At 38.1% G+C, this 16307-nt stretch overlaps 1 protein-coding gene across 1 annotated transcript in view; it reads left to right on the top strand.

The window, feature by feature from the left end:
* LOC129109070 (RNA-binding motif, single-stranded-interacting protein 3-like) overlaps positions 1-16307 on the top strand; it is a 109815-nt gene that overhangs the window by 76954 nt on the left and 16554 nt on the right. Inside the window, exons 6-7 of the mRNA XM_054621003.1 lie at positions 1121-1200; positions 11798-11904. Of these exons, the coding sequence (XP_054476978.1) occupies positions 1121-1200; positions 11798-11904 (187 nt within the window). The remainder of the gene's footprint in view (positions 1-1120; positions 1201-11797; positions 11905-16307) is intronic.

Raw genomic sequence — 16307 nt, 5'->3', positions numbered from 1 at the left:
ATTGTGGGACTAATAAAGGCTTAATTATTATTATTATTATCAACGGATTTAATTGATAAACAGAAGTCAATGATATGAGTCACTGATTCTACCTGGTCACATGCAATCCTATTTATGTATTTGTGGTTCATTGTTAATCAGTGTACTCTTCATCATGTTCTTCATTCATTCAATTAATTTTGTTTAAATTATCGTTTATTCATTTATTTTCAGTTTAACATAAATAATGTAACTGATTTGTGATTTCAGTTGCTGCTATAAAAAGTAATCTTACATGCCAATTGTCAGTCACATCCAATGTATTTAAATGTAGGCTGTTGCTGGGCGAACTATAATTAATTATCAGGCAAAACATAATACGCATTCATATTGCTATTTCACATTCATTTTTTCAGTGTACATTACCTTGAGTTGACTCCCTGCCATTTACAACCAAAGGAAATCTTGCTGTAATCATACAACTGCACATTCCTGTACCCCTGGCCCCTTCACCCTCCTCTGTGTGTGTTCTGTGTGTGTGTGTGTGTATGTGTGTGTGTATGTGTGGTCTTCTCAGTTACACCATGGAGTGTGCCAGTGATTAAAATGTAGTCCATTCAGGGTCACTGGCTATGTGTAGAAATCCAAGACACACAGAGACATGCATGCTCACATACCACAAACACACACACACACACACACACACAGTCTCTTTCCCACATCACCATTTTTCTCTCCCACACACACACTGGGTTTTGCTTGCCAAGCAGGCAATTAGTCATTGAGATGTGATTGGGTGAGCAGAGCTGAATGAGGGCAGACAAAGAGGACATGACACACGACAGATCAGACTGAATGGAGCTTTTATACATGGACAAAGGAGAGGAAACCCCATAGAAAACACACAGACACACAAACGCACACACATGCACAGGCATACCGCCGGCATTTTGCTCAGGCATGCATAGACAAACAAGCACAACAGGCAGGCATTTAATGTACTTGCCGTATTGTGGGACAAATCTGCATGCACATACAGTACTTAAAAAAAACAAAAACACAGTACCTTTCATGCATGTTGAACAGTAACACAGGAGCGGATTGTCCTAAAGAAGCAACTCTGTCTTTCTCTCTCTGTCAGGATGGAGTCCACAGAGAAGTGTGATGTGGTGATTCAAAATTTCAACGGGAAATTCTTGAAAACCCCTCCAGGCATGACAGGTGGGTGTCGATCACCAACACAATTGCATTGCACTGGCATATGTGTTTTTCTATAGTGAGAGCAAGGCCTTTCTGCAGGTCAGTGTGCACATCTAGATGCAGCACTATGTGTCATCATAGACACGATCTTTCTACAAAGACCACGTTTGCTACACAAAGTAACTATTTAAACAGCTTTAAAAGCACCTCTAAAAAGTTAAAAGGTTTGTATAAGTTGATAAAAATGTATAGGAAGTAATCTTTTGTGTCTTATTGGTGAGAACACAGCAATTGTAATGTTTCACCTGTGCACATCATTGTGTTGATAATTGTACATCATGACAAGGAGAGCTTGAATGGGCCTGAGTATTGTTTGAAAATATTTAATAATAGTACAAAAACAATACCCATATAAACACTATACTTTTCTTCAGTACCTTGATTTTAGGAATATTAAAATGTTATGACACCCATAACTGTAACAACTATCACTATACTAGCCTCTTAGTGTTACAACATCTGTCTGTGTACAAGCAGTGTCCGTGCGACTGATAATTTATCAGCATTATCTATGCTACGCACTCTCTTTGTCCCGCATCTTAGACCACCTTGAATTGATTTAGTAAGAAGATCTGAGTGATTAATTGAGTATTGACTTTGCAGGATACAGATTGAGATCCACACATGCACGAGAGAAGGTTAAGGATGGGGTGTAGGGAGGGAGAGAGAGAGAGAAAGAAAGAAAGAAAGGATGGGAGTAGAGGAGGATGTTATGAGGATGAGATTGAGGATATCATTGGGTTTAAAAATAAAAAATAAAACGACAATGGTGTGAGAGAAAATGACATATACAGAGAGATAGAGAGCCAAGCGGGGTGACTGAACATCAGTGAGATAACAGAGGAAGGGCAAGGTGGGAGAAAAGAAAAAGCTAGGGTAGGGGAGAAGCAAACTGAAAGTGACACAGAATGAGAGAGAAGAGATGGAGATACACAACGATCAAATATAGATAGAGAGATGGGAGCTACGCCACGCTGAAGAAAATGGAAATGAAGGACAGACAGAGAGAGCCGCGCTCCTTGCCCTGGCAGTATGATTTGTGAGGTGGGCGACTCAGTTTCTCAAACACACACACACACACACACACACACACACACACACTCTGCCGTACCTCTATATACTGTGAGGTATAGCTGTGTAATTTTGTAGCAAGTGAATGATGTATCCTTCCATCCTGCTTTCTGCAGCCTGTGTGGGTGTGAACTACACAGAATCTTAACTACTGCTGCAAGCAAAGACCATGACTATCAGCACAACAGTCATTGTTACAAATGATTGTCCCCGTTCATTTGATCAAAATCTATTAAGAGAAATAGGTTATTATTTTAATAATTTATAAATAAATTAACTTTGCACACGCTTACTGTGACAGAGCTCAATATATATTTTAAAAGCTACTGGCGACTGGTATGTAGCCTACTGCTGTACCCTTAAATAACTGTTTTCAATATTTTCATATTAATAATGTAGTGAAGTATGTTTCGTGTGAGAGGGGTCACGCATTGTGATGAACCCACAGTGAATTATCAGCAAACTGTGCAGACCACTTCTTAGCATCTTTCAGCTTATTGTTTCGTCCTTGTGGCCCCTATCTTGCGGCCTAGCAAGATAGGGGCCAAGTTGTTAAATGCTCCACTTACACATAGCGTAAGTGGAGCATTTAACAACTTGACAGTAACTTTTTTCTCAGCAGTTATTGGAGGCCAAAACAGAACTAAGAGGAGACTGAATATTGGACTTACCCTTAATGTATCCCCATGCAACAGCTGGATGTATGAATATGTAAATGTTTACTAACACATTCATCATTTATTTTCCTCAAGTGGCCAAAAAATCTATTAAAGCAGGTTTCAACTATAAGTTGCACACACAGACATAGATACAGACCCTTTCTATACACACCAAGCGGCTGACCTCCATATTGAAAGAGATATATTGCTTGTCTTTGCCAGGTGTGTCAATATCCTCCTTGGTGTCAGTGAATGTGTGTGCGGGAGTGGGAGTTATTGTGTTAATGTATGTTGACCGGTTCAATTGCTCTGAGCCCAAAAAACAATGAATTTGGGAGAATCTGGCCAACCAGATTCAGACCAGACCCTCTGTGTACTGATCCACAAAACACACACACTGTGTCTGTTTTAACAGATCAAATACACAGCCACAAGCCATGTGCTGTTGATATATGTCACTGGTTTTCTGTGTCACAGAGAGTCTGTGGCATTTACAAGGCTGTTACAGTGACATTACCTTTGGGCTTTTTTCTTTTTCTTTTTTAGTGTACTTATAACTTACACTTGTCTTAAAAAACACACACAAAATCACTGTTATCAAACCTGTTATTCTGATACAGTGTAGGTGCTAATGTTCAGTATGCGTGCACATCATTGAGTGAAGTGTGCCTGTGTGTTCCTCTGATCGATCCCACAGTCTGTCCATCCCAGCACTTGTATTGACAGGTAGCAGTAATATTTTGCTCTATAGCCATGAGATTAATGCCAACATTGATCACATGACCAGAGTATTGATACAGAAATGAGTGCTGGAATTTAGTCAAGCTTTATATCATCTTCATTGTTAGGTAACATTTGAAGATCTAGAATAGGTTCATATTGTTTAACAGCTTTTGAAAGTGGCTCAACAGCTTTTGTTCTCCATAAATAAAATGTTTTGGAATTTTTTTTATTGCTCATAATGTTTCATCAATTTAAGCGATTAATGTGAATTAGGTAATAAGAGTTTGTGTATTTCTAGGTTGTAATTCTGTCTTCTCTGTGATCGTCATTCGATAATGTTGTGCCACCGTGCTGTGAGGCAGAGAGTTTGCAGAGTGTGGCCCTCCCTATCAAGCCATAAAGAGACACACACCTTCTACAGCATCATGACCATGTCTCTTCCTCTACAAGCTTTATATGATAAATCTTTTTTGCTCTTGTGGACAGATTTAAGCAGTCAGCACCTAATAGGGAAAACAGACCGGAAATAAGTGAATGTTGACAAACATAAAATCATGAAGGGCTGATTCTGCATTTCTTTTGAGTCATGGAGCAGGGTGGGAGGAAAATATCACCAGGAATATTACATACAACTCCCATTCTAAGGAATAAATCTTCCTTGTTTTTTCTTTTCCATACAAAAATTACCCCCAAAACCAAAATGAATATGTTTCTATTTAAATTCATTTTTACAATTTACTCAACAAACACACATACTAGATCATTCACTTAAGATTGACAGTTTCTCAAGAGATCTTGTTTATTTGTGCTTTTGTAAGATTTGACCTGAAGTCCTGGTTTGATACTCATGCAGGCCAATAATACAACTACATCTTGTAGTTTAATCTTTAAATAAATGGATTAAATCAGGAGCTGTGATCACTTTTTTGTATTACAAATACAGCAAATACACATGTTCTGGTCATATATTGCTTAACAAAAGGTACATATAAATAATTAGTAAGTAGATGCAGGATTTATGAAAAGAAAGAGGGAAATGTACCTCTCTATGGTACTCATCTGTCTCATTCTGTCTCTCCTTCTCTTCCACTATCTGATATAGTGTTGTAGTTTTAATAGGTCTCTTTGTCTTGCCCTTTCCTAATGGTAAGACAAACGGACCACAAGAATGGAAAGAGTCCAGATCTCAGAGAAGGCCCATTATCATTCAGTAGGTTCAATAATAAATGTTTCTGGTATGATCATGAGGCACTAAGCGCCCATTCATTGCAGAAGTGGTTCAATACTTTCATAAATGGGAAATGAATTTCATTTGATGTTCCTGATAATGGAACAAAAAATTGAACAAGGCTGTGCTGAGAAAAAGATTAGGAAATGATGTGGCAGTACTGCATGGTCGAACCGAGTCAGCTTTACATGTGTTATTTGGAGCCACTTTTTCATGACACAAACATTGCTATGGGTGTCAACATGTGATGCTTTTGAAGCACTGAACAAGCCACATCAATGCTGTGAAGTTCTGGAAGTTGCAAGGACATTTGGTGCTATCTTAACATCATTTTGGTATTTGCATTCTATATATATGTCAGGGCATCAATACATTTTATTCCTACTTGTCTCACAGCCAATTATATTTGGGTTGATTTGCGTGTATGAAGAGAAAATGTAGTAAATGCAGTAAACATCCTCTCCCTTGGGGGTGTAGTCAGTGGATTGGTTTAGTGAATGGTCGCCACACAGGGAGTAGATCATCTCAGCGTTTTAAACTGAGAGTGTTAATATCTTCTTTATTTCAGTTCTCTGTCTCAGCTTACAGACCTTTTTTTGTTTATTACAGTAGACATATGTGTTGTATTTTAGATGTCATAAAAATGCTAATAGCAATATGATTAAACATTCTCTAATTCACATTTCTTGATTTTTTTTGGCAAATAGTTGCTGTTTTCTCATGTGCGATACTTGAACAAGTAACCCCCTTGAGTGCATGTTGTTCTTTTCCCAAGGCTTTGAGCTGTTTGATGTTGGGTGTCTTAAAGAAGAAAAAAAAAAGACGACATCCCATTCAGCCCAGCTGAGGGATTCGTCTTTGTTGTTACATTTGGGGATTGGATCCCATTTTCCAACTGAATGATTTCCCATGTTGCTCGATAATGGATTGGATTGCATTTTAAATGAGAATTTTCCCATTTGAGGGAATGGGACCCGCTTATATGATATTCCCCCACTTTCAACAGTGAAAACTGAAACCGTCATGTCGTTATAAGCGAAGGCTTTTTACTTACCTGCAGATCAGTGCCTTGCTTAGAAACACAAAAGCTAAGATCTAAAGTATCTCTGGCACTTAACCAGGTGCACCTCCCAACATATTTCTTGTCCTGTGTCCCTCTTACCAGAACACAGATGGATATGTTTGTTTGCTCTGCAGGGGTTTTAACAGTTTCTATCATGCCCTTCTCCAGTTTTGCAATATCCCACTGCTCCAATGAGTGGTAACAGTATGTGATCCACTCTTCACAGTACAAGCCACCCGCCCTACTACCTATGTACACATCCTGTCAGTTAAACACAAAACGGCGCAGATCAAAAAGTCATTTCAAATCAGTAAAGCAGTAGTCATTTTTTTTACCCTGCAGCATTCACATGTACACGCACAGATTCAGACAGGCAAACAACCAACTCTCTGTCATTGTATTGACATCTCTTGCATTCTTCACGCCTTTGATTTCCTATTTGCATAGCCTTACTCTGCAGCGACAGAATGTCACAGTGTTTTTCCACTATAATGAAGCAAAAGGAAAACAAAAACTGGAGTGAAACTATTCATTATCTGATACACAAAGCAGTGACAGGTTGATGGATAAATTCAACCAGTAAATTAACTACTGTAAGCCTTGCTTAATGAGAACAAATACACCTTGTTAACAATTCATTACTTAACTGACAAACACATGTAGTATTTTGTCTGTTCACTTCTGTTACCTGCCTTTGTCAAGTTTGCAGCTCTTGGCAACAACTATAATGTTTGGTAGCTTTGACTACAGGGAAACACACAGTGATACACAACTACAGTACAAACAACTAGTAACTTAATGTGTGGGTGGGCTTTTTTTTTTTATCTTTCAGTATTTTAGTTCACACATTCTTCATAGAGATGAACCTCAGAAGCCCATTTTAAAGCAAAGCAAAAGCAAGAAATACAAATTCAGTTTGAAACTTGATAGATGCTTTACAATTCATAAAATTACAATTTAAATAGATTATTAAAGTAGATTGTTTAAGTTTGATATTTTGAAAGATGAAAACATGTATAGCCTCAAGTGCTTCAGACGGTTTTGCACCTTGGATATATTATGATGTTTACAGATCAATATGTGGATGTTTTTTATGGTTTCATACTAGATTATGTGAAACAACAAATCACGGTGTGCGTGTGGTAAATTGGGTCACAACTTGTTCTGCATGATACAAAAGCTCCTGTTACTCACTGAGTCAATAAACATGTCTTTATGTCTGCATACCTGCGTAATAAAAATATTAGAAAAACACCTTTATGAATAATAAACCAGGTTTGTGAAGAAATTTGACTACAGTATAAACTTAATAGAACAAAAATAAAGACAGTTGTTCTTTCAATGTACCTGATTTTTATTACGTTGAAGATCCAGTAAGCAGCCCCTTCCGCCTCAATTTATTTACGACGAGACCTGAACAGTTGTCTGGACGGTGCAGCATTTTGCTCTGCAAACTAAGCGATGATGTTTGTATTTCCCACACAAACTACTTAACTGTCGGGACACTGAAGAAAGAACGGATATTGTTGTGCTAGGGGCAACAAAGGTCGATTTATGCGTGACTGTAGCAATCATTTTTGCTCATTCAATTTGGACTGAATTTCATTTCTTTAACTCCATGTTCTGTTTACTATGAATTTACATATCTGAACTCTTTAGATATCCATATAGTTGGTTCAGACAATGTTAATTAACTTGACAAGCCCAAAAGTGACGCATTTTAGGGGGCAGACACAGCTGTACCCAAATTCATCATGAATTCATCACTTTGTGTTACAGAGCCACAAGAGTGTGTGCAGCAGGGGTCAAACTGACAATTAAAAATGTCCTTCTTCCCTTTAAAGCCCTCTTGTGAAATGCAACAGATTGTAGTAATGTAACTGTGAAAGCGAGCTGAATAATTAATTCGATCCACCAGTTTGAGCAGACAGGTAATCTTGTCTCTGGAGGCTCTGCGGTTGTTGTTGACGCCTGATTGTGTGGCGACTAAGTTTCCCTCATAGGAATAAATAACATTCGTTATTGTCATTAACATCATCTGTATTTATGGCACTTGTCACTGTGCCTGTGAATGAATATAAAGTGAATTATTTTTTGCCTCAGAGAAATACATGATATCACATGAATAAAAGGATTTTATATATTTCTTTACCTGACATGATATTGATATTGAACTATAGTACTACACACACATACTGTTAGAGACTGTAAGTGAGAGTCATGTTATATTGTTTATAATACTCACCCTACATTTGCTCTGTTGGGTCAAAATGATAAATTCAAATAATAAATAAAACAATTGTTTTAATGAAATAACTGCACTGAAAAAATGCCTTTACTGATATGTACAATGTATACTTTTGCATTTCTTACTACATATGTCATATCAAGGTGAAAAGACACAATAGAATTACCAAAAAACTACTTCTCTAGAAAGACATTTAGTTACATTGCCTCCCCTTCCTCTCAAATCGGAGCACATGCACACACAGTCATCAACTGACACATACACATATCAAACATATTTTTGTGTTAATCCTACCAGTTATTCTTTTATTTCAATTATTTTGCTATTTTAAGCTCCAGCTTAAACACTTAATCGTCTCTGTATTTTATGTTATTTTGACGGTATTGTGAGATGCCACGACAGTATAATCTGACAGATTTGTCAGATTTAAATAATAATAGGATTAAACTCCATGTAACAGAGAATGTGGCATCTATTGAAAGGAAGAAACATGACTTTTATGGGCCTGTCCAAATATCCTGCCCAACTAAATATTTGCCACCTGCAGCAGTCTTTGAAAAACACTAAATCCAAGATCCAGATGCACCAAGTCAACTAAAATATTATAAGAATATTGGTGTATGTGTGTATGTAAGCTTGTTTGCGCATGTTAACATTGGAACATAGCACTGGGACATTGTTAAATGTCTGGAGCCATTTCACCAGCTCTCATACGAAAACAGATTGCAGCCACATTGTTGTCTATGTGAGTTGTCTGCTCTTCACAGACATTTCCCAGTTATTATGTTGTATGTTTTTCTCACTGGATGTTAATATGAGGGGCATAAAGGAAGTTAATTCAATTTAGCAGCAGCTGTCCAACATGGGAACTGACATTTCTAGATCATTTTGCTCTCTTAGAATCAACTGCTTAGCACATTTGCATCACTAATTCTAACGGTATCCTTTTCTTGCAAACACAGAGGAAGAACACTTGTTTTAGATCAGCAGGAGTTATTTTTATCTTTGTGTGGTACTTTAGAGTAAAGGAAGAAGAAATTGTCCTGACTATAAACTTGACAAGTTGACGGACATTGACAATGAGGCTTTCTCTTTCTGTCATACCTGTAAAACAAAACAGCAACAGAACACAAATGCAGTGTATGTGTCCTTGTGACACAGATTATCCTACTTTACATTACATTCCTATGATAATAGTAAACAAGAAAAACTTTCTTCCAAATCCAAAAACTGGAATGCAAAAACTCTTAATAGGTGATGTCGTCAAGTATAAAGTGTGGAACCGCTTTCCAGACAATGATGGGAGCTACTTTATAGATGACACTGATTATTGGACTAATCTAGCCAATCTTCATGGTTACTTTGATGCCATAGGAATACAAGCAGGAATGCGTTAAAGAGACTTTTAGTAAGTGAGTTGATAATACTGAGCCTTAGACAGTACCGACATGTTTTTTTAATAGCCTTAGCCACTTCCATAACTTCCTTCTGCTAAAGTGAGCAATGTGTCTTTCACCACACTGAATCTCCTCTCGTTTTGTTGTCTATGTTGATTTAAAAACGTCCATCGCCTGTAAATCTTGGCTATTTTTTTTTCTTTCTGGGCCAAGCTCTTCTTTTTCATGAGGAAACTACGCTGAGTTCTGCAGTGAGGCATAATGATAAACGGACACATCACACATACACCTACACACAGGACCGTTTACCAAATGTATATCAATGCATAGAGCAGAGTGGCTAAAAGAGAGAAAGAGAGAGAGAGGGAGGGAAAGGGAGTGATTGAGAAAGATGAATATGAAAGGCAAGGGATTATAACGGAGGCCCAGCAATGTGGCGTGTTATTCAGATAAAAAACAAGTTACAACGGTATAATGACAAAGTATTCCTCAATGCAGTATATAATCACACAGCTCTGTGTTGCTCCTTCTACTTACCTTTGGAGTACCCATTCAGGCCCCAGGCATTCCAAATAACTCTCGTCTCAACCTTGAGCTCTGAATGTTTTTCTCCGCTGAGAACAGCGCTTCTCATTTTTCAGTTTACTGAGATGAAGAACCATTTTTCTTGAAGTAGGTGAGGTAATTGCGTGGTTTCTTTTTTTGCATTCATAATGTGTGAATCAGTACCAGCATGATGATATCGCCTTTGCTAGTTCATAGAATTTCATGTATTCCAAGAACTCATTTATTTCTAAGCTACACACAGTAATGAGGATTTGACTTTCTCTGCAGTTTGAAATCATTGCCAGTTAAATGAGACACGAGTGCCAGCTAATAGCCTCTTTTAAGATGTAGTCAGTGACTCAAACATGCCTTGGTGGACATATTAAAGTAACAAGTGAGAGGCAGTGCATACAAGTAGGTGGCTTATTCAATTTCAGGGTCAAGGGGTGTCTTTATAAAACTGAATCAGGGCTTGAACACTTGTTGGTTTGACACGTTCCACTGTTGCAATCACAGTTTAGGTCTTTATAATTTCAACATCTTAAAGGCATTTTAATTCCCTTTTTCTTTATACATAGTGCTGTGATGATTTGCTGATGGTTGCCAAGCATCTTCTGCGATCGCCAGTTAGAAATCTTTGTTTTATTATCATGTTATTGATTTCTAGTTCTTTCCAAGGAGGAAAACTGAACTCAACATTAAATAAATGCTCCCTATAGATTTTAGTAACTCTATACCCAAGAGAGCAATCTTTACTTTGATCCATGGTGATTCAATGTGTATGAATATCGGACTACATCAGCCACCATAATGTCTCCTCTTAGTGTCCTTCTTCATGTTAGGGTAATACTTTTGATTGTGTTTGTTGAGTAATGGTGTTGCTGAAGCATCTCCTAGAAATAGAAGCCATTATTCACATTGTCTTGCTTTCTAACAAATTCTAAAGATATGCTTTAATAATAAATTGATACAGAACAAAGCCTTTTGCTTTCTTTTGCATAATTCTGCACCAATTCAGGCACTTCCTGCTGTTTCCGAAGCCTGTAGGGTTTTGAGGGCTGCTGCCTATCAGGTTGAAGTTAGAGTCTGGAAAACTTTTGTATGGGTGGTCACACTTAGCTAATCCTATTTGTAATCAAGGCTTTCCTTTTCTCTGGTGCAGAAAGGGGATATGTTGTCTTTTGAGCAATCAAAATTGCGTTCTATTGCCCCGAGGTCAAGCTGTGTTGAGTTATTTAGCGTATTAAGTATGCTGGTTTGTCGTTTGAACCACGCTCCCCATGCTTTGATGATTAGCCCGTGCCTTTGTTTCCACGTCAAGGCTGCTTTTGTGTAGGTGTGGTTATAGTGGTTGTAGAGATGGTGCGATAACTGCTGTTGTTTTGATGTTTGGATTAGGGGTGGAAGAGATAAATTTAAGAGCTAAAGGGCTGTTTTCAGGTCCAATTGATTTATGTTATGTTTTTGTTCAAGCCACAGCATTGCACCCTGTATTTAAATCTTGTCTTTGAAATGTAACTCTTTACCTAATGCATGAAATTGCATCTTTTCCTGCTATTAAGATGATCAATCCATCTCTGTGTTTGTCCTTGTCTACACCTCTCCGTCCGACTCACTATGCAGCCCCTGCAGAGCCTTTGCTGTGCAAGTTTGCTGACGGAGGCCAGAAGAAGAGACAAACCCAAGTGAAGTATCCCCAGAATGGCCGACCGTGGACACGGGAAGGAGAGGTGAGTGTATTCAATCATCAAACAAAAATCAGCAGTACCTATTGTAAAAGATCCCCTGTCTTTCACTCAGTTTGTTTCAACACAATACTTTTTACCCTCTGCCACTATTAAACAAAGGAACATTGAATTTTACCTCAGGCTGAATTATGCCCCATCAGGCATTTTCTAAATCTACAATAACCTCTCATCTCTCCCATTCATAATGAGTACACCATGTCTGCTGCGAGGGGTTTTAGGAGGAAATAGTTAAGTTAATAAACCAAAATTGAAATAACTTGACAGGCCCCCTACGGGTTCATTATCAGCTTTCATTTCCAATAACATACTGTAGGCCTAAATAGAGATGCTTCTGACAGTATGAAAGCTGGCATGTATAAAGGATTTTAAATTTAAAATACAACGTTTCTGCAAAAACCAAATGGCAAGTTGTTTTTTCTTTTGTTGAAACTCCCACCTTCAGTCTGTCATCTTCAGACGAAATGAAAACCTTGTGCAGCGGATTGAAAGCAGATTGACTGTTGCACAATGTAGGGAGTTCAGAAGTTTTTAGTGTCGATACCAAAGCTTTAATTTACAGAACAAGGAAAAGTGAATAATAATGTCGCCACCCACGCACCCAGTGCAGTTTTGAACAGTTTCCCAACATTCACATTTCATGGTGGTTGGGAAAGTGCAGGGTGGTGAAATGAAACGAAACGGAACCAGGCTGAAACAACTGTGTGCTAAGAGAAGAGCCGCCACAACAAAAACAGGATGCCAAAGCATGTGCATGACCTTCATGTGTGTAGCAGGCACAGATTGCAGTTGTTGTTTTTGTGAAAGCAAAGAATGCTAAATAACATCAGGGCTTAGTTAACATTAAAAGCTCCAGTGCCTTTTTTGCGATCCTGTTGGCTGTTGTCAACATTTGTGAATTGTCCTAAAATAAATGCTCTGTGCTTTTAAGTGGGATTCATTGGTCAGTTCCCAAGTCCTGACAAGCCCCAATTGGCCTTGCTGAGGAAAAGCATCTCTTTAGAGGTTTATGGATTTGTCTGAGCCAGGTCTCCGAGTCCAGGCCGACTAATAGAGGCATTTGGCCGTAGAGGTGCTTTGTGGGGCCTCACTGCGTCCTCACACTCAGTCAGCTGACCCTAATCTCCCAGATCCTATCACTCCTAAATGAGTCTGACCTTGGGACTGTGACATGAGCACATGTTACACACAATCACTCACACATATAACATTTCTGCAGAAAAACACACATAGGATACACTGCGGCCGAAAATCGCCCCTGGGCACAGACTCACATTAAGTCTTTTCAACTACAAACATTTTGTGTCTTCTTGTGGCCACTTTGTGTCTCACTGTAGTCATCTTTATGATCATTTATTTGTTGTTTGTTGTAATGATGTGACTTTTCTATTAGATTTGTGTCTCTCTTTGGTCATTTTATGTCTCTTTGTAGCCATTTTATTGACACTCGAACAAAAATCTCTATCTTAATCGTGTGTCTCTTTGTAGCTTGTATTTATGTCATTGTAGTCGTCTGTGTGGAGTATTTGTGTCTCTTGGTAGTCATTTTGTGTCTCTTCTAGTAATTTTATGTCTCTTTGTTGTTGGTTAGCATTCTTTTAGTAGTCATTTGATTCACTTTCCAACAAAAGTCTCTCTGTAGTAATTTTATATATCTTTGTTGTTGTTCTGTGTAGTTTAGTTTGTGAATGTCTCTTTGTAGTTTTTATTGTCTCTATAGTAATGTGTCTCTTTGTAGTTTTGTGTTTTGTGAGGGTTTTTGTAGTTGTTTTGATCTCTTTTTAGTCGTTGATTGACTTTACAGCAAGAGATATTACAGTAACTTCAAACAGATGCCCAGGTTCCAGGGGCCCCCTGACTCTTTTGGCCCCTGGGCCTGTTTCTTGTAGGTCCATTCTATAATCCATCCAGATGGATACATTGTGACTGCACACACAAAGAGTTAGATGAGTGGTACATCTCTAAACATACACATTCATGCACTAATTCTGGCATAATGCAGCAGTGAGAAATGTCTTTTTAGTCTTTGCTGTCAGATGAAGGAAACTTAGAGGACATGATGCAAACATCAAGATGCTTCACAGAGTTGATTTCCTTTTACTCTGGTTCTGAAATCTTCTGTTCAAAAAGACAATTTAAGGGATCCAGTGTTGAATACAAATTCGGCTGAAGGTGAACATTAGGATTCTTGTGTGTGTGTAATGTAGATTTTACCTACTTCAAATCAGATGTTTGTTTAAGAGTTGGTATGAAAATGAATCCTGGGCTTTGAAATTATTATTTTTTGCTATTTGATGTAATCAATCTCTGGCACTGCAGTTTTATTCCCCCAACCCTGGCTTGAAACATTCTTTAGAGAAAAAAACATGGCAGCAGAGTTCAGCGTCAGGGCAAACTTTTAACTCGTGCAATTTTGCAGAGAAGTGGCATGTGTGGAATATAGAACAAGTCCCAATGACTTCTTGGGCTGCAGATAGAAGAGGAGGCTAGGTCGGGGCAGTGATACAGTGAAAGATTAGAGGACTAAAACCACTATTGATGCTTTCAGTTTGTTCCAACATTGCCAAGAGGTAGCTAAGTGGATGAAGAACTGTTTCAAAGGTCGGTATGGAGAAGTACAGTGTCATTCATTTGCACATAAAAGGGAGGTGAGACACAGAAAGAAAACATTCAGAGAGTCACATAAGTGTCACTTAATGATAAACACTTGACTAATAGGGACAATATTTAATGGAGATGAGGAGGGACAGAGAATACTTAGCCTGTAAAATACACTCTTGGAGCTTTGAGTTTCTTCCTATACTGATATACTGCAGAAAAACCTTATCCTGTCTTCTTTATACTTATTATTTTAGTAATAAATGAGCCATGGGACTAGTGGATATTGCTATTGGCAAATAACAGATAGGTGTCTGCTTGTTGCTCCATGGCCAGCACTTCCTGCAGTGGGAGTGTAACAATGTATGGTCGATCGATATTTTAAAATGGTTGTGATAATCAAAATGGAGATGAAAGCTTGATCACAACATTGAAAGTGCAAGATCCAAGATTGGAAGCATTTCGATTGCCACTCAACGGCTCTCAAAATGTTGACGGCGAGTCAGAGGCTCATAGCTAACAGTGCGAGCAGTGCTAACAGTGCAAACAATGCCAGCAGTGCAAACTACTGTAAAAGTTCTGACAGAGCTAACAGTGTTTACCTGTGGGGCAACCGGAGGGTGTGTGCTAGGCTTCTGTGCTGACGATGTTCGCTTTGTCCCACAAGAGAATGAGAAGCTCGGATAAAAACACACATAGAGGGGTGCGACTGCATTCTCTGCTCAGGTAGACATTACTCCATTTTATCTTTACACGGCAAATAGTTGTTTGCTGCTATATTCATGTTCAGAATGTTTAAAACAGCTCCCTTAAGTACTTATTTACAATTGTCTCCCAAACTGTTAAGAGTTTTTTTGAGCAAGTTGCACCAAATGTGTGTGTAACAGCTCAGCAAGACTGATTTAAAATCTAACCAGGTTACTTTTTTTCTTCCAGATTGTTTAATTTCTGTTCTTTGTGCATTCACGAAGCCATGCAATTGGCAAATAGGGAATAACTTCTAACTTTTTGTATTGACTTTGTGTACATACAGTATGTATTCTACCTCTAAATACCCCTTCTAATTGTTAAATGCAAGTGAAGTGAAAAGCATTATTTTCCGCATTTGGTTTGAAAATAGGTGTTTTCTGGCATTCGGAGAAATTTGATTCATCCAAGACATGTTTTTAGATAGCTAAGGATGGTCTTGTAAAACAAGGTCATTTTTATTTTATTTTTTTACTTTGTTACAAAATCTATTAGAAAATGTTAAAACATTTTTGAACATAAATGCGAGAGAGCTGCTACTATCATATGATATTTTCAGTCAAGCCTAGTTTAAAACAATATGAGCGTTTTGAACCTGATACTTATGTTTCATCCCTATTATACAGTGAGACTATTGGGGCTGTAAATCCTCCCTCAATGTCCCTTTTTTGGTTATTTTACTATAGCTGTGGATATTTTTAACACGATAACTACCGTTTTAAGTGGTCCACAAGCTCATACCAAGTCATGCAGAATTATTTTGTGTTACATGAGTGGTATAAACTGGCTCATTTGAGAGTTTTTCCCACTGTGTACATCGTCAATTGTTCTTTATTTAGCAGGTCTTTGTATCCCACTCACTTTTTTATATTCGTGAATATAAGTCAAAGCTTTTAAATCCGTGTTTGTTTTACATCACCAATCATTCTACTTTCCCTCTCTGCTGTCTCCCTTCCTCTCAATTAATTACCTTCATTGGGTTGACCATTCGTCAGAGGCAATACTGCTGTCAGTTTACACCATCAAATAACCATTTACACCTC

Source organism: Anoplopoma fimbria, chromosome 20, assembly GCF_027596085.1.
Source record: "Anoplopoma fimbria isolate UVic2021 breed Golden Eagle Sablefish chromosome 20, Afim_UVic_2022, whole genome shotgun sequence".
In the NCBI taxonomy this organism is placed as follows: Eukaryota; Metazoa; Chordata; class Actinopteri; order Perciformes; family Anoplopomatidae; genus Anoplopoma; species Anoplopoma fimbria.
Note: the sequence above shows the minus strand (reverse complement) of the source record. Positions and strands in the feature narration are given on the sequence as shown.